Here is a 22,443-nt window from a genome sequence, read left to right on the forward strand (position 1 = left end):
GAAAAAAATGAATTAACAAAAAAAAGGGTAAATTGGTCATTGCACTTTTTTTTGGGGGGCCATGTGCTTGCCACGTCAGCAAACAAATGGAGCCGTTAGAGATTTTTTACGGAAGTATCACGTTGATGTCAAAATACGACTTTAGGTATCACATTGATACTTTTGAGAGTTCGGGTATCAAATTGGCCTTGGCAGCATAGTTTGGAAACGGTAGCTGAAGTTTTCTCATTATCTTTTACTATTTATCCTTTTCCATTTTTCTTCTTAATTAACTTTACTTTTGTTCTAATTTCACTATATTTTTAACTAAATTATCCCATGAAAGCAAATGAGAGCTTCGAGCGATATAGATTTTAATGCGATATTCTGAAAATTTTCCATTGTTAGACCTACTTTTTAATTGTCTATGTGAGCAACCAGTCGAGATCATGTTCATAATTTCAACTATTTCTCGTTGTAATGAAGTTAAGGATAATAGGGAGAAAGAAAGGCCATTGGTAGGCCCTTAGGGTGTGAGCATGATAGAGAATTTGGTTAGCGATACTATATTGGAGGCTAAAATAGAAAGAAACAACTTCTCAAAAGAAAAAGGGAAAAAATTGTGATGGTCTTCAATTAACTCAACCCTTGTTCGAGTGATTCTTCGGGATTTTGATGTTATTTGCCAGGGGCTTTCACGGGAGAGAGGTTTTTTGTTTGTGGTTGCGATATGCTGGTTTGGTGGAGTTTCTGGGCGTCGTCTCTGAATCACAGTGGATGTTTATGTTTCGTCGTGGGTTTCTAGGACCGGCATAAGAGGTTTGGCTCGTGGAGGCAATGATCTGGTGCGCTGCATCGTCGTTGGTTCATAGTGGTGCGGGCCGGTTTGCTTAGGTCGAGGTGGCGTGGTACCATGGCAACGTACGAGTCGCGGAGGTTGAGGTAGCATGGGATGTGGCGGTACGAGTCACGGCGCGGTGGCGGCGAGGTCGAGCGGCGGTGTCATCTCCTGATGTGAGGGCGTGATGACGTCTTGGGCTTGAATCATTCCAGTATTGATGGGCCATGGATTGGGCCTTGTCTCTTTGGGGCTGCCCTATTGGGCCTCTATTTAGGCTGGGGTTTTTTAGCCCTAAGCCAACTCTAGGATAGTAATTTTATTACTTTCAATAAGTCTCTAATTTTTATAGGGAGTTACGCACTTTTGTCCCTCTAGCGAATCTTCCGGAGTAGTATCGATGGAAGATTTATGCTATTTCGTTGTATTTAATGTCAAATAAGTGACCTAGTTCAATGTACCACTGTGGGTACTAACATATCTTCTTGTCTGTCTATAGATGGCAGCGGAAGGATATGTAAAGGGTCATTCTAGCTTTCGATCAATATATTGGTTACTGCCTTCTTTAAAAAAAAAAGTAGGAAATTATTAGAAAAAAAAAAAAAAACTAATTAGTAACCCAACAGGCCTAAAGGAGCAACCCTAGGCCCAACAGCCTCCCGACCCAAATCCAGTCTTCACATCCTTGTGCAAACAGTCCCACCACCCCAACTCGCCGTGAGTGTGCCACCGCCGCCCCGCTTCAAGAAACACCACAACCACTGCATCGCCACCACCTACCACCCTCGTCGTCCCTGAAAAAAAGGATACCGACAACCACCTACCACCCAAGTCACAAAGATGCGCCGAAACAGATCACCATCGACCACTGTCAAACCCAAGCAAAGCAACCCATAAGGTGAAGGAGCATAGGTTAACACCCGTCCAACAGCATCACGAATGTCGGCAAGGCAAGCTCGAGTCAACGCCGGAGCACCACGTACCGAACGAGAGGAATCTCGTCAAGGTTTGGTCTAGTCATTCGCGTGCGGCGCTGGACTAGAACTGTATTTGTTAATTAGTATTAGTCTGAGGAAAGTTCGGCACCCAATTGGGAATATACTATCAATACCTTAAAGTTATAATACCAAGTTATAAAGTATACTAAAATAATAAAAACAAAAAATTTATGCGGCTGAGTTTAGGGTGTGAATAAAATTTCTTTTTATATTTTGAATGATGCCGGATGAACCACCTGCATTCTATTTTATGTAAAAGTTAGTGTAATATGTAAAATTCGGTCATTTTAATGAAATTTTTTAATAGGTTGGGCTTTGTGCTATATGCTACCACATAAGTTGTGATAGTAGATGGTACTAAAAAAGATGATTCACCCACCACTAGTGACATATAAGTTTTAGGCTTCCATGATGTCATTTGACATTGAATACCTCATAAACTACCAAACATATCTTTCATTGTCTCCTAATTAGATATATTGTGCTTCGAAGTGCACAGAATTTTGGCGACATTGCCTATACTATAAGTAGTAATAGTTGATAATAAATATCAAGGGTTGAGATTATTTTATAAGGGTTGGGTCACTTACACCGTCGGTGCATAGAATAATTTACAATCTATTATACTTCTGAGTATGCAGTACTTAATTTTTTTCATCGAATTTAATGCTAAAAATTTAAAAATATTATATATTATGAATCTCGATAAAACGTTTATCGAGATTGATATGTTAGTTGATGTAGTATATAAAACGTTTCAATATTGATATGTAATAAGTAGATACAACTAAAAATCTAAAAATATTACATGTTTGGAGTTCGATAGAACTTTCCATTATTGATATTTGCTTGATGAACGAAAGCAATCTCTCTCATAAATTATTCAGGTGGTGAAATAACTACTGCAAGAAAATTTTGAGTTGGGAATAGTTATTTTTTATTTATTTTATTAAACTTTATTCACTAAAATTATTTAAGAATAAAAAAGTAACTAATTAATGTTGCAGGCAACTCTTCCTTCTTTGGTTATTTACTTTTCAGTCTTTTCTGCGTCTTTCACTTTCTGTTCACAAACTTCAAGGGCTACGAGGCTGAATGCTGTCACCTACGACTGGAGACTGGTCTGTGAAACCTGATCATCTCATCTGAGATTCTGAGATGGAGATAGGAGGATGAATAGCAACCTTTATCTCTAGAGCAGTACGTAGTTCATCACAGCCGTGCAGCTGTGCCCTCGTCGTCTGCGTCTGCATCTCTGTCGAGCTCTGTGTCTTTCTGCACTGCTCTGAATGCATGCATTTATATATATGTGTTTATAGTTTATGTAAAAGGAAGGTTCACTGTTCTTATATGGACATGCCCCAGAACCAGAACACAGAAAGAGGAAGATCACCTCGTGATTTGCATATCTCTCTCTCTCTGTCTGATCAATCTTCGAGGTAAATTAAAACCTGGGTTCCACGTTGGGTATTACACCAAACTCGTTCAATGTATGGATGCCTCTCTTGAATAATCAGTTAATCACACCCAAATCAATTCCATAGCTCCGTTTTGTCTATATGCTTTAAGTTGGGAGAGGATGCTTCTGTCATTTTCACCATCAACCCTTTTCTTTTCCCACTTTTTTGTTTTTTGTTTTGGTTTCGACTGATTGAATGGTCATCCACTAATAGTTATAATGTTGTTGATAGGGTGAGCTATTAACTGATGACTAGGCTAGTCTGTAAACCGACCTAACCCACAGTAAAATTGGAGCCCCAAGGTCTACTCCCGCTTTTTATTAATGGCGCCTAAATGACCTTTTTGCTCTCTCTCTATCTCTCTCTCTCTCTCTCTCGTCTCGACTTTGCTTAAATCTTTTTTGTTTTGTTTTGCTAAATGACCTTAAATTGGTGAAAAAGAAATGTAGGTGACCTTATCGATCATGGCAAACTACCAAATACACGAAACATGTCCATCTTTACAATTATCAAAAACTTGACCTCGGTTATTTTTCAATTTTCATAGATGATCGACCTAAAATATCTAGAAAATTCGTTACATACTATATGAGTAACTCTTTCCTATAACACTTCAGTAATAGAGACGTTCTAAACCCTATGGAGTACGTAACCCTTATCTAAATTCCTATCGTCATAGAGTAACCCTTACCTAAACCCCCATATATAGAACTTTTAGCTACAGATAACCCTGTATTACTTTTCTCTAGGTAGTAGACTTTATGGTCCATGCATAATGCATCTATTTTGTCCTGGCACGAGTTATGCAGTAATTGATGCCTAATTTATGCACATATTTGTACCCAGTGAAAACTGCAAACATACATATAGCACATATATGCAATCACTCACAAATGTACATAAACACTGATTATAACATAGCTTGATACATGAACTAGTGTTTGGAGTTTAATATGATAATGACCTGAAGTCATTTGAACTCTTGAAGCAACAATCTTCTGCACTACTCTCAGGATCTTGGTTGTCTCTATGGGGCAAGACTCTTGTAACTCGGTGTAGAGAGAGTGTAGGGACTATGCCTTTATAGAAGAGCAAAAAACACAGTCCTCTTCCCATAAGAGTGTTTGTGTTTCACTAGGTTGCTCCTTCTTTTGCATACATATCTATACTTATCTAATATATCAGATAAGCAAAACGGTTTTCCATTTAATATCTTATCAGAAACATCTTAAGATATCTTTACAAGAATTAGAGTCCTATGCAATACCAATTGCTTCTCTTAATCCTCTAGTTGTTGTCTCAAGTAAATATGTGATAATGTCCAATACATTCTTTCATTCTCCCACTTGGACCATCACAAATTTACATGACAAGAAAACTAGTATAAACTGAGCATAGCAATAATCTGGAGTGTGCACAAGGTACTACATAGTCTCACCAACCATTTCAAGACTCTGTCAATATATTGCTGCAACATTGAGCTAAAGAACAACAAATAACTAACAAGTTAATTGAATTCCACAACTACAACGCAGCAGCAAAATAATACATGAATCACCAACAAGATATGATCTATATATATGTTTAATTGAGCTCCTGCATGAATCTGACATCTATGCTCAAAGTAAATTGTCCTTTCTTTATGATCTTGTATATATCAACAAAATCCATGAAAACATGGATTCCACCATAAATCCACCTGATATGTTTTCTATTCATGAGTATGATCAAATAATGTAGTCATACATTTAAGCAAAACCATTCATACTCATAAGAATAACAGCTGTTAAAACAAGCATCTATAGCTCAAAATAAAATAATGCTGCAGCAAAATAGAAAATCATGGTATTAACTGAAAATTTCCATAGGGAAAAACTTTATTACACAATGAAATCATTGTCTCAATGTCATACAAAAGAAGCATCAAAAGAATTAGAAAACTTAGAACAACTCCCACTGTTTTCAGCAATCTAAACTAGGTAAGACACCAATTTCTGCAGTATGCTTTTGGAAAGCTGCAACTGAGAGTGCCTTGGTGAATGGATCAGCTAATTGTGACAATGTGTCAATATTAGCAACAGAAATCTCACCATGTTTCACTCTCTCCCTCACACTATAGTACTTCAAATCTATATGCTTAGAGTTTGAAGATCTTTTGTTGTTCTTGGTAAAGAACACTGCTGCTGTGTTGTCACAGAATATCTTCAAGGGTCTGCTAATAATGGTGTCAACTAGTTTGGTTTGGCTAATAAAATTCTTCAGCCATAGCCCTTCACAAGTTCCTTCATAAACAGCAAGAAATTCTGCTTGCATTGTAGAAGTAGCCGTGAGAGTTTGCTTTGCACTTCTCCAAGCAATTGCTCCACCAGCCAACATATACACATAACCAGAAGTCGATTTTCCTGATGCTGGATAACCCCCTGCAAAATCAGAGTCAATATAGCCAACAACTTCCAGTTCCTTCACTCTTCTATATACAAGCATGTGATGCTTAGTTCTTTGCAAATATCTAAGCACCTTTTTGCCCGCAATCCAATGTTTGTAACCTGGATTAGATTGGAACCTTGCTAAAACCCCCACTGCAAATGCCAAGTCTGGCCTTGTACACACTTGAGCGTACATTAAACTTCCTACCAATCGAGCATATGGTCTGTTCTTCATTTCTTCCCTTTCCAAATCATTGCTTGGACATTGTGACTTGCTCAATTTATCTCCCTTAGAAATTGGTGCTTCACCATTTGAACATTGCTGCATATCAAATCTCTTCAACACCTTTGATATATAACTTTGTTGTGAAAGCCCCAATAGATTTCTACTTCTGTCTCTCTTGATCTCAATGCCAAGAACATATGCAGCCTCACCGAAATCCTTCATATCAAAGTGTTTTGATAGAAAAACTTTAGTTTCTGATAGCAGATTAATATCATTGCTGGCAAGCAAGATATCATCCACGTAAAGTATCAGAAAAATGAAATTTCTGCCCTTTCTCTTCATGTAAACACATTCGTCTACCAGATTCTCAGTAAATCCATGTGAACTCACTACTGCATCGAATTTCAAATACCATTGTCTCGACGCTTGTTTTAATCTATAAATGGATTTGCATAACTTGCACACCATGTTTTCTATTCCAGCTTTAGAAAACCCTTGAGGTTGCCTCATATAGATTTCCTCTTCTAAATCACCATTTAGAAAAGCGGTCTTTACATCCATTTGATGTAATTCCATGTCATAGTGAGCAACTAAAGCCATTATCACCCTAAATGCATCTTTGGTGGACACAGGAGAAAAGGTTTCAGTAAAATCAACTCCTTCTTGCTGCGTAAAACCCTTAGCCACTAACCTGGCTTTATACCTTTCTACACTCCCATCTGCACATCTTTTAGTCTTGAATACCCACTTACATCCTATTTCTCTATGGCCCTTCACTGGCTCCACAAGTTTCCAGACTTTATTAACTTTCATCGAGTCCATTTCTGCCTGCATTGCTTCTATCCACTTTTCTGCATTTTCAGATTCCATAGCTTGCTTGTAAGTCAAAGGATCATTGTCTTCAACAACTTCATCTTCAGCTTCTTACAAATAAACATGATAATCTGCTGGAATAGCAGACTTTCTCTCCCTCTGTGATCTCCTTAAAACTTGTTCAGATTGTACAGGTTGTGTAGGTTCTACATTTTCAGCCACATTTTCAACTTGTTCAATGGGAATATACAGCTCTGGAGCTACTGGAACTATTGGTTCAGCTAAGGTCTCAGTTGCTAAATAATTCGGCAACTGTAGAGGTTCAAGAGACACAACATTAGAGTTTTCTGGTAAATCTTCTTCTGGTATTTCTTGAAATTCTAGCTCCAGATCTTCAAAATCATGTAAATAATTCATCTCTTCGACAAAAACAGCTTTTGAAGTCTCCATAATTCTAGTACTGTGATTTGGGCAGTAAAATTTAAAGCCCTTAGATTTATCAGGATAGCCTATGAAATAAGCACTCACAGTCTTAGAGTCGAGTTTTGACTCTTGAGAATTATATAATCTAGCCTCAGCCTTGCAACCCCATACATGTGTGTGCTGCAAACTTGGTTTTCTTTTATTCCACTGTTCAAAAGGTGTGTTGATCACAGACTTGCTAGGAGTTCGATTTGTGAGGTAATTAGCAGTTTTAAGTGCTTCTCCCCACAAAATCTCGGAAGACCTGAAATGCACATCATGCTTCTAATCATGTTCAACAATGTTCTATTCTTCCTCTCTGCAACCCCATTTTACTCAGGGGTCCAAGGTGTAGTGTACTGTGCAACAATACCATGCTCTTGCAAGTATAATGCAAAAGCACCCTTGTTCTGTCCAGCTTCAGTAAACCTACCATAGTATTCTCCCCCCCTATCTGATCTCACGACCTTAATCTTCTTATCTAATTGTTTTTCAGCTTCTGCTCTGAAAATTTTAAACATGTCAAGTGCTTGTGATTTCTCCGATATCAAGTATACGTAGCAGTACCTTGAGAAGTCATCAGTAAAGGTGATGAAATATTTATTTCCACATATGGTTTTATGAGAGAATGGTCCACAAATATCTGTGTGTATCAACTCAAGCAATTCAGTACTCCTATTTGCTCCCTTTTTCTTACTATTAGTCATTTTCCCTTTCACACATTCGATGCAGGTATCTAAGTCACTGAAATCAAGCTCAGGCAGAATGTTTTCTTTTACTAGTGACTGCAATCTTTCTTTTGAGACATGTCCAAGTCTCCTATGCCATAGAAAAGCTGACTTTTCATTATACTTTCTCTTCTTTCCTGTTATCTTTTCTGAGTTCTCAACAAGCAGTATTTCTTTAGGATAGGAGCAATTTATTTTCCAGTAATCATTAACCAAAGAAGCTGAACCATAATAAGTTGAGGCATGAAGGATTTTTATTCCACTAGCTAAATCACTGTTCAAGCTGTAACCAGCTTTTACAAGGAGGGTAAACGAAACTAAATTCCTTCTGATTGAAGGAATACAATAAACTGAATCTAAATCCAAAAAATTTTCCACTATCTAAGATTAGTCTAACTGTTCCAACAGCTTTGACCGCCACCTTCATGCCGTTCCCAGCGCATATATTGCATTCACTCCTTCTTGGAGTCCTGCTCTGATACGCTCAAAGCAAGCATATAATTTAACCCTTTAAACATCATTAGTAGTATAAGCAAGTAGGGATCGTTCTATTCCGGGGATTGAGGGTACACCTGTCAATGTAAGACAATATAAACAATTAAAATAAAAACAAAGTATAATATTTACACATATAAACACTATTCACGAAATTAGGGGGGTTTTAGGTTTTGGTTTTTCGAAAATTAAAAACAAAAATAAAAACTAAGTATAAACAAAAACACAAATACAAGAATGAAATGTAAGAAACAAAGATTAAAACCAAGTTCATGATTGAATTCGAATTAACTTCATATTGTTCTTCCAAGTCATGTGAAAGGAGTTGATCATGTGAAACATTCGAAAGCAAACGATTTCCCATATTTTACTTTTCAACGCTAATTAATCTAAATGAAAGCACATAGATTAATCCTATCAAACATGTAATCAAACCCTAGAAAGCTAGTCAATCATACATGTTCAACGCAAGAAGTTCAAGGACAGATTATCAACTCAAGTGTACAACTTAGTATGAATAAGTTCACCTAATTGCAATCCTCTTCAATTGAATTCGATTTTTGTCCAAAACCTTTACTACTTTGATTCAAGTTTACACAAAACGAAAAGTCGATTTCATGTTCTTAAACCTAGCACCAATTATATCAAAACCCTAAGTGTTTGCAACCACATAAGATTAAAATACAAAAGTTATCTATAAAGCAAATTCAATTGAACAATCACACATAAGCAACTATGGAATCACAACATAGAAATCGAAAATCCTTTATTCAATCATAAAATTTCAGATTATAAACCTTGTTCAAACATCAATGTCAACTAGAAACAATTCTCACGAAACAAAGCAAGATTACAAAGAAAGAGGTTGAATTACACCGTGAGATGGAGATGGGGATGAAGGATGAAACGTTATGGATTCTTGAATCTCGAAAGCAAGCTTCAAGGTGGAGGATGGATGATGATGCTCACGGCTCCTTCTTCTTCTTCTTCTCCCTTGCTTGAAACGTTGAATGCACTAGAGGATGGAGAGAGCTTTCGCGTAGAGAGAATTTTCTGAATTATGGGGTGGTGGTGTGAGACATCTAGGGTGCTTGTATATATAGGGAACGGCAATGCTTGGCCTCCAAGCCGTGATTTTCTGTTTATTTTCTCAAGGAATTAAATTAATAATTCCACATGCCTTCCACCAATGAGAAATTGCCAAATAAGCCCTAGTGTGTCATCCAACCAATCATAAAACTCCAAGAAGATACCCTAATATATTCTTGCCGAAATACCTTGAATATTTTCTGATTTTCTTCTTGTATTTTCGTCCAAAATATACTTAGGGTTTCTAGGAATGAATCTAGACGCCATTTGGTGCTTTTCTTGATTTCTTTCCTTAAACTTCACCCTAGAAAATCTCTTGGCGTAATCTTTTATTTTCTTCTTGATTTTTCACGCCACTTTTGCCTCCTCCCTTTGGTTTTCACGGCAATGCAACCCTAGGGTTTCCTCCATGCGTCACAAACCCTAATTCCATGGGCTTTTGATGGGCCTTGATCCATTTTGCCGAAAATCCATAGAGTTCTTGGGCCTCGTTGCTTCAACTTCAAGTCTTCTCATCTTCCAACGCAAAACACATTATTTTTCCATTTCTTTTTCATGGTTGCGTTGGAAACTTGCTCGGGAAGCCTTCCTCCATTTCGCAGGGTTTCCTAGTTGGATTAGGAAAGCTTATTTCTTCATTTCTGCTCAAATGTGTGGTCCGTTTTCTCTCATATTCGTTCGTCTTGATGTTCGCAAGCTCCTCTTTCCATTCGTGCGTTCATTTCCACTTTTTAGCTCGGAGGTCCTGAAAATAGAAACTAATATGAAAAATAGAAACTTTCTAAAAATGAAAATAGAAACTTACTAAAAATGAAAAATAGAAACTTTCCAGAAATGAGAAATGAAAAATGAGAAATGACAAATGAGAAATGAGAAATGAGAAATGAGAAATGAAAAATGAAGACAAAAATGGAAACTTTCTACAATAAGGAATTTTCCCAATCAAAGAATTGAAACTTTCCTAAACAGGGATTTTTCAAGGAAATGGCGCAGAAAAATGTAGGAAATGAAGTTAAAACGTCGCATTAAAATGCTCCTATCATGCTCCTTAGATACCCCTGCATCGAAGTAATAATATGTATCGGTGAGCCCGAATCCAACCACCAAGAATCAGGAGTAACATCTGTCAAATTAATCTCAATGGGAAAAACTACGTTACCTGATTTCTTTGCAATCCACTTCTTGTATGAGTTGCAATCCCTCTTCATGTGCCCCTCCTTTTTACAAAAGAAGCACTTGAATTTTCCCTTACCCTTGGCCTGAAAAGGTTTCTTAACTCCTGAAGTAGATGGTTTGCTAGAATCAACCACAGCTTTACCCTTTTTCTTCTGCCACTGTGGCTTACTGATCAGATTCACATCCCTTGTCACTTCCTTCTCACTTTTAATTCTGCTCTCTTCTTGCACACACACAGCAATAAGCTCATTCAGGCTCCACTTATCTTTCTGGGCAGCATAGGTGGTTTTCTCAGCTGGTTGAACTGACTAGGCAGAGAATTCAGGGCTTGGTGAACTATAAGCTGGTCTTGCAGAGGCATGTTTAAGTCTTTCAGCTTTGCAGCAACATCAATGAACTTCATTATGTGCTCCCTAATCCCCACAGAAGCAGTATACTTCAGATTATTCAGGGTGCTCAACAGAATGCTAGTTTCAACTTTTTCATTCTCTTTGAACATTTCTGCAATTGAGTCCAGATACTCTCTTGCCGTTGCCTTATCTGGGAAGCTACCCTTCACAGCATCACTCATAAGCCTTTTCATAATCAACAGAGACATCCTATTGGCTCTAATCCACTCAACAGACTTCATCCTATCCTGGGCTGTGCTCGCATTAGTGATCACAGGCGCCTCTTCGGTTAAACAATTATCAATATTGTTCAACCCCAGGTACAGCTCAATATCAGACCTCCACTTCTTAAAGTTGTGTCCATTGAGTGGCTCGATGGTAGCTAAACTTAGTCCTGAGTTGTTCATTGCTGAAAAGAAAAGAAAAGAAGTCTAAGTTTTCTTTCATGAAGTTTTATGAGAGTTTTAGTTTAAAGAATAACAAACAATCATAAAACAAAAACATTCTGCAAGTCATATAACAATCATATATATATAACTCAACATAGAATAGAATCAAGCCCCAATTTCTCTTTATTTTCATCAAGTCTTCCTGTGTGTTAGAACATGATAAAACTCTTTAGGTTCCATATCACAAAACCAATATTAATCAAGCTGCTATATTATATGTTCAGTCATAATCTGTGTGATAAGAAAAGAACAAATAAACCAGATGCATGCTTGATCAAAATGTAGTGTGCTATTTTGCATTTTAAAGTACATCAATAGTCAATCCTCATGTAAGAGATACAATTGCGATTTAAAAGCAAAATACAATTTTCCTGATCCTGTAACTTTATGAACGATAAAAGTTTCAACAATGGTTTGCTGTGTGCAAAATTCATCATCAAAACATCTATATTCCAGAACCAACAGTTGGTACTTTATGTCTTCACCTGTGAATATAGTTTAGAACACCAGCTGTTCCTGCAGTTTAAAAATTTTAACAGATATTTGCAGATTTGGGAGACTTTAGTAGTTAAAATCTTTTGCAGGCATATTCACAGACGATAGTGATCATATAATTGCAGGATTATGCATTTCATGACATGATTTCAACCAAACACAATCACAATCATAATTACAATCACAATAGCAACCATATCAGATCACAATCCATCAAGCAAGAAATGTAAATTCCATCTGGGCACCAACCTAATATATCTTAATTGCGCCCCAGGTGCGCTCTAGGGTTCTTATGCATATAATTCAATGAAAATTTATACAATTTCAAAAGAATTGATGGGAACATACCCGGACGCTCCCGCGCTGCATAAGGTGGTTAGCCAACCAAAATTCATATACAGATGAATATATATATATATATATATATATATATATATGCCTTTCGAAATCTAGAGACTAACCAATCACCCATGGAAAGCAAATAAAATCAATTGAAGCACAGCACGTATGATCCCTAAAGCCCCAAAATTCTCAGCTGAGTGAAAAGAGTAGTCGTTGTGATAGCAAAGCTATAATTTGTTCATTTGACGTTCTTTTATTTTAAAGCAGAAGCATATCACATAATTGGGTCAAAAGCCCAAAAACTCCAAAGCCCATAATTGTTTCATAGTCTGATATTAAAGAAAAGCACATTTCCAAAACTTTGAAGCATTTTCAAAACAAAATCGGTTCATGCATTTTGTGAGAAGCTCTGATACCAAATGAAAACTGCAAACATACATATAGCACATATATGCAATCACTCACAAATGTACATAAACACTGATTATAACATAGCTTGATACATGAACTGGTGTTTGGAGTTTAATATGATAATGACCTAAAGTCATTTGAACTCTTGAAGCAACAATCTTCTGCACTACTCTCAGGATCTTGGTTGTCTCTATGGGGCAAGACTCTTGTAACTCGGTGTAGAGAGAGTGCAGGGACTATGCCTTTATATAAGAGCAGAAAACACAGTCCTCTTCCCATAAGAGTGTTTGTGTTTCACTAGGTTGCTGCTTCTTTTGCATACATATCTATACTTATCTAATATATCAGATAAGCAAAACGGTTTTCCATTTAATATCTTATCAGAAACATCTTAAGATATCTTTACAAGAATTAGAGTCTTATGCAATACCGATTGCTTCTCTTAATCCTCTAGTTGTTGTCTCAAGTAAATATGTGATAAGGTCCAATACATTCTTTCACCCAGAAATTATCATATATAACTCAAGGTAAAAATGTAAAACCCATCCTTCTGTGTAAACACAGTAGAAATTAACATGTCCTTATTCTCTCCGGCATGGACAGACAACACAACACAGAAAACACATGATGCTGTTGATATATGCTACTTCATTCAACTATTCCAACGAGCAATTAAAGAATCGCTACTGTAGAGTGGTCCATGACTCCATTCTCTCTCTCTCTCTCTCTCTCTCTCTCTGTCTGATCAATCTTCCATGTAAAACCTGGGTTCCTAGGTTTAATTTCTTCCACCAGATCATACACAGAACTGTAGCGTAGATCAGTCTGCCTGAGCCTAAAGCCCAAAGGGTAGTCACCGTATTCATACCTCCACCTAACAAGTACGAAAGTACCTGAATTTCCATGGGCTAGCTAGCTAGAATCTTCAGAGTTCATGACAGATCGACGAGTCATAATGACAGCCTCCTCCTACGTACTACTACTAGTAGTCCTATTCTCCCATCTATAGCATTCTATTTTTCACTGTATTTATGCGAGACTGACGAGTGAATAGTTGATTATCCGGTACCAACTTAAATGTTTTCTCTGTATATATGCGAGCTTCACCTTTTTAGGGGCAAGCAGTGGTTTTCAATACTGAGATGGTGTTGCATGCGCATAGGACAATAAAACCTACTCAATTATTAACGTTACACCAGTAGCTTTCCTTGAGCTATCCCTTGAGTGGTCTTCTCTCTGTTTCTTTTATTTGGGGGCCTGACCTAGAGTGGTCTTCTCAGTCCTTCTGTTAGGGTTTCAAGTTTCAACAATATATTAAAAGTTCCGACCCATTGATCTACTACCAAGACCTTGACTTCAAATTATTTTCTGTTAAATCTCCAAGTTAAGTATTTGTTATTTTGTTTCCTACTTTGGATTGAACTTCTCATAACACCCTTTTGATATCATTTACAAAATATACAAATCAGTTTTTTCTTCTTTTCTTTTTTTGAAGAAGAAGAATTGCCTCGTACTGCATGTAATTTATTATGATACCCAAAAATAGGTACGTGCTTTGTTGATCAATTTTGACAGAAAATCCGATGGTTTTTAAACAAGGTACCCAACTGGTGGATTCCACAAGATTACGTACACTGGAGTAACTTTGTTATGATTTATGAAGCAATGAAAGTTGATGTGGTTTATCCATGAACAGGTTTTACAGACGGTTAATTCCTAAAACGACGAGACCAGTTCAATTATTTAACGTAGAGACGTAGAGTACAGGACAATCCAATTCAATTATCAACGTAACAGTGCAATAGTACCTTCAGCTATCCCTCGAGTGGTCTTCTTGGGTTTCAATTAATTAATATGGTTGTCACATTTGCCGACGACTTGTTGGCAAAAACCTCGCACAAATAACTAAAATAAAAATGTACACATCATTTTAATAATAACTTGGTCGGCAAAATCCTCTTCTGAAAAATATAAAATATAAAGAAACATGCATTCACAGACGAAAATGATTCACCAATAAAAGCCTACCATCTAACTGTTGTTTCCAAAGATGACCGTTAATTTAGATTGAAAGATCAATTCCAGAACAATTCAAGTCTGAAGTGTAGTAAACTTGAAAATTATGAATTATCAAACACTGTTCCAGTTTACTCTCAAGCGTAGTAAACTTGAGAATTATCTAACATGCGTCCAACTTACTCTCATGTATTTTGGAAGACCAATTCCTGGGCTTTGAGCGGGCGTTCAGGGTCTACGATCTAGTGCCTGGGATAAAGTATCGTTTGGAGTTCAAGGCTCGCGCACTTCAACTAAACAACCTAAAACTATACCGGAATAAAGGGTTCAGACTTCAGAGTTTGGGGCTCAAGGCTCAACTTCAGAAATGCAATCTATCACAGACGACAATTTGCCAAAAACCTTGGCTACAAGAAAACCCAAGGTGTGGGCTTGATGCAAGCAGCAAGATAATGCTTCAAATCTTAGATTATCTAACCTTTGGATTCACATCAGTAACATAGGGCAGGTTTCGGATAAACAGACATCATCACAAACCATGAAGCTCGATCGCAGACTTTAAAAGTAACTAACTAGTGTCAAAATAGAAATAGCTAAACCCCAGAAGCAGCCAGTTGAATCTTCTTCTTTTTTGCATGCTTCAGTCCCACTTCTGGGTTTCCATCTGTATATCTCAGGTCCTGTTCCACTAATTTCTTCATATATTTGATGCTCGAGGGACAACAAAATAAGAATCAGTCAGAACATCGCGACTTATTTAACATCTATTTAATCATTACATATTCCCCCAGGTAATTATACAAGTTCTCAAACTTTGACTAGGTGACATTAGGTAACATTAGACTCATCCATTAAGTTCACCAAACAAGACCGAAGTATATTTGCCAATACTAGTACCGGCAGCACTACCTGCATAGAAAGAACAAGACATTACAATAGTGAGGTACATTTATCTGATACATGCAAATTTTAATTTTCCCTCTCCAGACAAAAAAAACCAGCAGTGGAAAAAAATTTCTGGACATACTATATTTAAAAATAAATATTCCAATTCTGCAGCATCGAGACTTCTATCCGCAATCAGTTTCAAAACTTCCCCATTACCTCATTATGCATATCAAGTACTTCTTAAACAAAGCAAAACTTTTAAAATAATTTGTCTAACTTTTGAATATGTAGATGCATCGAAAATAAAAAGTGGAAGTCCTTTCGCACAGAGCAAACATACAGTGCAAGCATAGAAAAAAAGTTTAACATGGTAGATTTTGATACCCTAATTGGGACTTTGAGTGATTTAACTTCATATGATGCAGTATATATTACTTATAAATCGAAAAATAAATAAACATAATCACAGAAAAAGGAAATTATCTATTTCAATATCTCTGTGGAGTATCTGACCTTGCTTTTACGCGAATTATGGTATCGATCAGCACATCCGTGTTCCCTCGTACCCATCATAGCATATTTATATCCTTCATATTTTGCAACTCAAGAAAGTGTGCAAATAGGCCTCTATTGGTAACAAACCCCTCCACTACATGGAGTCACAGTCACTGCATTCAAACTTACCACAAAGAAAGGAAATGCCAATACTTTGGGCTTCTCACTAGCCAGTGAATGCATATCATTCCTTCCCGCTCAAAGTGCAGTACCTAAGATCCCATTACCTTTTCTTTTCCGGAAAAATCAAATTCCCAAATAAGAAGGTGAGAACATAATTCTTACCAGGTGACACAAATCAACCAAGGATACATCCTCCCAAAGGGAAAGTTTACATCAATTGAAGCATCCACTCAATCACATTGGACCCAAGTCAAGTACGAAAGATAAACTCTAGGCTCAGAGAAACTCAAATTTCAAACCCTTTGCTGTTTAGATCGCTAAAGTAACTTGATCGAGTCTTTGTATCCTCATAACAAGGAATGAATTTGTTAAATCCCAGTCTCTCATTTCTCAGCAATTCTGATATTCCTAGGTCGCTTGTACTCTTGACCCCATTCCATTGAACCCAATGGCTATTTGATACATGCACATCACTGACCTGTTGAGGGGTGGACTGTGCAAATGTAGATGGATTGGGTTGAAATTGATTGGGATGCTGTGGAGAAAGTAGTTGTGCATCATGCAAGGAAGAGTATGTATTCCTGAAGTGGTCATGAAATCCTAAGTTTTGCTGTGTAAGAGTTGACTGCTGTCTCATCATATGGAGCCTTGCATCTGGCTGAGAAGAATTATACTGTGATAAAGTTGCTCTCCCTCTCTCCAATATTCCATTACCAATATCAAAAATTGATGGCTCAAAGAGCTCAGCATCGCGAGTGATGCCAGAGTAACCAGTGGGCATAGCAGCTGGTTGCAGCAAAGGATTCACTGGGGGACAGAAGCCAAACTGTTAAGAGTTGATCTACAAAAGATCTAATAAAAATACAAACCAATTTCAGGAAAAATAAATAAATAAAAAGAAATACCAACCAGAACTGTCAAAAGCCTGGTCCACCCTCCTAGACCTCCCATGAGAAGAAAAACCTGGAGGTGATGCCCTTCTTGGTACTGAAAATCCTGGTGGGATCGAAGTAGCTACTTCTGTAGCTGTCAGAATATATTGGAGCAAAGAGTCTCAAAGCAATGGACAAATTTATCTATGATAATTAGTAAATCCTCAAAAAAGAATATAAAATGATTGCTACATCCCAGTCCTTTTTTGAGAGAGAGAGAGAGATCCAACATAAATCTCAAATCATGAACTAGAAAAGCAGACTCTACCAGCTGTTTACAGATAATCAAATAAACAAGTGACAAGGCAAACCAGTAGATCAGGAAAAGACCGAATTACAGTAATGTATATAGAGTATGCAAGATACAAACCTGAAGCTTTAGGAGACAAAAAAGAACAGCTCCTGAGAAGATTTGAAGACCCCACATGTATGAAAGAATCCTTATTTAAATCAGATAAAGAAGAGTAGTCTTTGGGCGGATGCCATATATTATCACAAGAATCCTCTTGCTGGGCAAATGAGAACCTGGACTGCTTTTTCTCATGCATTTTTCTTGAACTTGGTACTCTGAGAACACTGCTTTCTTTATCAGTTTCACCCAACAAATTAACCAGATTATGAAGCTCAGTTAAAGAACCTTCAGGTGCATCCAAATTCATCGTCAAAATATTTGAGATTATGCCACTCTCCCCTAAATCTGAAGAAAGATTGCAGTCAATACTGGCTTTATTGTTTTCAGACCCTTCCGAATACTTCGCTAATCCCATCTTTGGTAACACACTGGAAGGATCAAATGTAGCAAAGCTACTTCCTTTGTTATCACATAAACTTTTGGATAAGTTTGGTGATAGACAATTTAAGTTTCTGCTGCTTATAAAGTCTCTGGATTTAATATCTCGATCAACACCTTTATCTGGTGATAGACAATGTCCAGAAGTTATACCTACAAGAGTGCTATCTACAAAGGCTCCTGCAGGTTTATTTGATAAGGCTACTTGACCAGTTTCTTCACTATTCTGTTTGGTCGGTACCAGATGATCCAAACTATTAAAACGCACTTCACAGCTTTCTTCAGATGTAATTGATCTTACTCTGAGGTTAGAACTTTCAGTACTTACAACTTCTGATGAAACAGCATGAACATCACTAGAGGTCTCAGCCTTTTGATAGGAAGGCATTTGAGCACTTGTTCCCAGGGGTAAACTAGGGGCAACCTGCATGACCCTGATAGAGGAGATCAGACCACATTAGATTTCAAATCACACAACAAAAGGCAGGACACCACAGACCATGATATTTTATACCAAGAAGTTCTTGCAGGAGTAGCTCTTCTAGAGTCTTCATCCGCACAAGATCCCTTAAACTCATCCCTAGTGATCTGTTGAAATGTGATAAATCAATGGTTAGTATAACTGGTGTGCATAGTGTGGCTACTACCGGTGCTCATGAAGTATATATATCCATAAAAGCTCATAATACTTCATCTTCATGAGGCTCATTTTTTTGTTTGTTTTTCTCTGAAAATACCTCGTACCTATCTCACTCAATAACTAATTGTTGCAAAGAAATAAATAAATCAAACACACAAAAACATTATGCAGAGTCTTACATTTAAAGGATGTTTGACAAGTGGTTTAGCTGCAGATGATATTTTTGATTTGCTATTCTCATCCACTGGCGGAGGTAACCCTTTCCCTGGACGCTGATGCAGATTATTTGTAACACCGATAATCTGTAAATCCTTACTCCTGTGAAGCCAGTAGAGGTCAAGTTATAATATGCTGTTGCCCAAAGAAGAAAGAACTATGAAACTGGATGAAGCACATGCATCTCAGAAGAAGTTAATACCTTTCAAAGGCCGAAACTAGTTCATCTTTGGAAAAACTATCTTCCTGAGAGCCAAAATCATGGAGATACATACAATCTGCATTGCTACAAGGCTGAACAGAAACATAATTGTTCTCAATGATCACAGCCAAGTTGTTTTTGCAAAGAGAATCACCCAGGATGAAATAATTACTTACCACATTTTTCAACCAAGCATGGCAATACTTTGTGGTTCCAAAACATGCTCTGCATAAGGAAACTGTAACTGTTACAACATGGCAATCCTACCATTGTAATCTTAATAGATAACAAGACAGGCTTACCTCAAAGAATTACCATCTAATACAAAACTGTGCACCGATTGAATACATCGAGCTGCCTCATATTCACTTGAGTACGTTATATACCTAGTGGATGAAATGAAACCATTACTAAAAATTAAAAATAATGATACGGCACTCAACAACCACCCAACATGCTTAGTATGGAAAAAGAAAAACAAAAGGTCAACCTCTTGACAGAAGTAGCCAAAATTTTCAAAGTTACAGATGATTATTGTAGTCATGCAAGATGAGGGATCATGAGCAATCATTTAAGATGGAGAGACACAAGTGTAAGACAAAAACTGTTCATTCTACATCAAGCATGTTTAAGTTCAAGACATTAAAAGTGGCAAACCATCTTACACACAACAACTGTTGTTAGTAGCATGTTGAATATCCCCAGTCGATGTACGAGAAATAGAGACCTTCAACACCTTTCCATACTGGCCAAAATAGTCCCTGCGCTTAAGAAGCTAGTAACAACCAACCAAAAAAAAAGTAGCTCAGAATCTACATAATGGAAGTACAAAGCTTATAGGGAAACAAACACATCAGATTATGAGTGCAGTAGATTCCAGTTAGATGCCTAACAAAAACGACACACAGGGTGAGATAATAGTTACTTACCTCTTCTTTTGCAAGGTTAAGAGGTAATCCAATTATGTAAGCTAGATTCCGTTGGAGAACTCTAACATCAGTGAGATGCTTCTTTGCTTCAGGTCCCTTGGGGGGCTTTTTCTGTTTCCGCTTCTGATTAACTTCAGTCACCAACCTGCTCGAAAGTCTGAGAATTTACAACAAAATCCACAACTTGGCACAGAATTTCACACAATAACAAGAAAAATTCTCTTACACTGCTTTACAGTTTGCTGCCACCCTCATGATCTTCTCTTTGTCGTAAGTTGTTCGGCACAGCGGACACCGACCTTCCCTTCCATCCTTCTCCGCCATCTCCATAATGTGATTCCAGCACCACAGACAGACCTGTTTCATAAATGAAAGAAGCAGAGTATGACAAGCAAGAAACCACCACAAACTTTGAACGTTACAAACCCTATCTCGAAACCGAAAACACGAAACCAAAAGCAGCTCCATAAATTCACAATGTAATCACATTCACACATCAGCATGGCTTCAGTTATTTACTCTTTTTAACTCAAAAAATATCAAGGAGCTAGTAAATTAGAGTGAATGTTGAAACGAACCTCATAGCCACATTCGCAGGGCTTGAGCTGCTGATCGGTCAAATCCATCTCCTCGGCGCATATCGGACACGTCTGTTCTCCGACGTCACTCATGGCTTCCCTAAACAAGAGCAAAAACCGATTAGAAATCCAGCTCAAACCAACCGCATTGCAACTGGCCAAATCGAATTGGAAGTCTGTGCTCCACTGAAACCCTAAGTCGGAAACTGCAATTGAACAAAAATGAAATGCAATCGGAGAATAAGAGACCAGGTCAACAATGAGAGACTTACAGAGAGGAAAGTGTGGTGGAGGAAGAAGAGGAGGAAATCGCAGGATAAGATAAAAAGGGAAAAGGCAAGGTGAGAGTGGGGGGAACAGAGAAAAAGGGGTTTCGAGTTTCTCCTTGGATTTGGTGTCACCTTCTCCTCTCTTTCTTTCTCTCTATCTCTCTCTTCTCTTCTGTTTTTGGGTTCTTTTGTTTTGTGCGCGTCTAATCTGACGTGTCTTCTGGCGCCGTTGGATGTCATTGTTAATTTCAAATCCGTCCGTTCAGCTGGTTGCCCTAAGCCGCGACGAGCCAACTAACTCTTGCCTGGGCTTTGACCAGCATTATTGGGATCATCTTTGGGCTGGGCCTGGAGATTATTTTGGTCCAAGAACCCAACAATCCCATTGCAACGTTTATTTTGTTGAACGAGCATTTCTAGAATTGAGGTTGTCCTCTACCAAATCAAATAAATTTGATGGATAGATACCACCAACGACATAAATTGGTTGTAAACGACATCTAGATAGTAAACAAATACCAAAAAACTCAAATTTGGATTCAACCAGGATTCAAGGCCCAAACTCGACTCATCTGTCGAACATGGAATCAGATCCGACTCGAATCACATGTCCCATATCCAACCTACAAATAGCATCCCGCCCTCTGCAAAGCTATGATTGCCAATTGTTGCTACAAGCTTGCAGAGCACGATAAGAAAATCCCAATCTTCCAAAATTGCAAAGCTACATGCCCACGAACGATCGGAAACATATGCTAGGAGAAAACCAAACCCATCGCTGATGGAAAGTGCCCACAGTCAAAAATAATGTTCACCTAGTCAATAATTGGCTAAGAAAATTATACTCAACTACTATTAGATGTACATTTAATCTAACTTCTTTTTTTTTTAGAATAAGAAACTTTTATTAAAATAAACCAGATTACATAAAACGGGATCGACCGGTGGTGGACAAGAATTCCCCACTCTCCTCCCTGAAACCTAAACCAGTTACGGGTCCATCATGAAAGACCTCCATGAGCCGAAAGGGCCCAACCCCTAACCACCTATATCGCCCAACCTCTCGGGCTACATAGAATCCCGAGAATATCAATACTACCTCATAGACAACCACCAGAAAAACCAACGCCCTCTTCCACACCGTGTCCCAAAGGTACCAGACCACGTGCAATGATCGCTCGTCAGCACATTGACCATAAGATAAAACCGACAATAGACCAATTCGTCCCCAGGAAAGACACCATATCCATGGCACCTCAACTTGACCCAACCCTAGCTCAAATGAGTAGGGACAAACTAACGACCAAAAAAACCTAACCAAATTACTAACCAAAAAAACTACCTTAAGCAAAAGCATAATCCAGCCGCTGCATTCCTCTTCTCTTCCTCCAGGTGTTCCGCCGGTAAACCACCACCATAAATCAATCCCTTCGAGCTCGTCTCGCTGAAGAACCTGTCACCTGTTTGCTTCCACCGGCTTGAGAGCCTGAAACCACCATTGAAAGCTCCACCATCGAAGGCTCCGACTA

At 37.9% G+C, this 22,443-nt stretch overlaps 1 protein-coding gene and 1 long non-coding RNA gene across 5 annotated transcripts; both read right to left on the reverse strand.

Moving 5' to 3' along the window:
* Positions 1-10,199: 10,199 nt before the first annotated feature.
* On the reverse strand, positions 10,200-12,580 carry LOC112191841. Of its 3 annotated transcripts, none has more exons than XR_005808742.1 (3): positions 12,485-12,580; positions 10,674-11,488; positions 10,200-10,259 (listed from the first exon to the last, which is right to left on the reverse strand). It is a non-coding gene; the product is annotated as an uncharacterized LOC112191841 (long non-coding RNA). The 3 variants fall into 3 exon arrangements; XR_005808740.1 differs by lacking the exon at positions 10,200-10,259 and adding an exon at positions 10,511-10,572; XR_005808741.1 differs by lacking the exon at positions 10,200-10,259 and adding an exon at positions 10,511-10,572 and having other exon boundaries at positions 12,372-12,574.
* Positions 12,581-15,219: 2,639 nt separating this feature from the next.
* LOC112192415 lies at positions 15,220-21,082 on the reverse strand. 2 transcript variants are annotated; one of them, XM_040516483.1, is made up of 14 exons: positions 20,918-21,082; positions 20,646-20,740; positions 20,294-20,424; positions 20,068-20,212; positions 19,804-19,913; positions 19,441-19,524; positions 19,315-19,363; positions 19,139-19,230; positions 18,900-19,038; positions 18,595-18,668; positions 17,661-18,514; positions 17,268-17,384; positions 16,194-17,165; positions 15,220-15,701 (listed from the first exon to the last, which is right to left on the reverse strand). In XM_040516483.1, the coding sequence occupies exons 2-13, from the start codon at positions 20,736-20,738 to the stop codon at positions 16,645-16,647; spliced, it is 2,409 nt and encodes an 802-aa protein (XP_040372417.1). In that variant the 5' UTR covers positions 20,739-20,740; positions 20,918-21,082; the 3' UTR covers positions 15,220-15,701; positions 16,194-16,644. The 2 variants fall into 2 exon arrangements, with proteins under 2 accessions (XP_040372417.1, XP_024187914.1); XM_024332146.2 differs by having other exon boundaries at positions 20,646-20,745.
* Between the last annotated feature and the right edge of the window lie 1,361 nt (positions 21,083-22,443).

This window comes from Rosa chinensis, chromosome 3 (assembly GCF_002994745.2).
Source record: "Rosa chinensis cultivar Old Blush chromosome 3, RchiOBHm-V2, whole genome shotgun sequence".
NCBI lineage: Eukaryota > Viridiplantae > Streptophyta > Magnoliopsida > Rosales > Rosaceae > Rosa > Rosa chinensis.

Coding starts and splice junctions, on each gene's coding strand:
- LOC112192415 (XM_040516483.1), bottom strand. CDS start 20,738: ATGAGTGACGTCGGAGAACAGACGTGTCCGATATGCGCCGAGGAGATG. Junction 18,669..18,899: donor TTGTCAAACATCCTTTAAAT/GTAAGACTCTGC, acceptor ACATTTCAACAG/ATCACTAGGGATGAGTTTAA. Junction 17,166..17,267: donor CCAGGCTTTTGACAGTTCTG/GTTGGTATTTCT, acceptor TCTGTCCCCCAG/TGAATCCTTTGCTGCAACCA.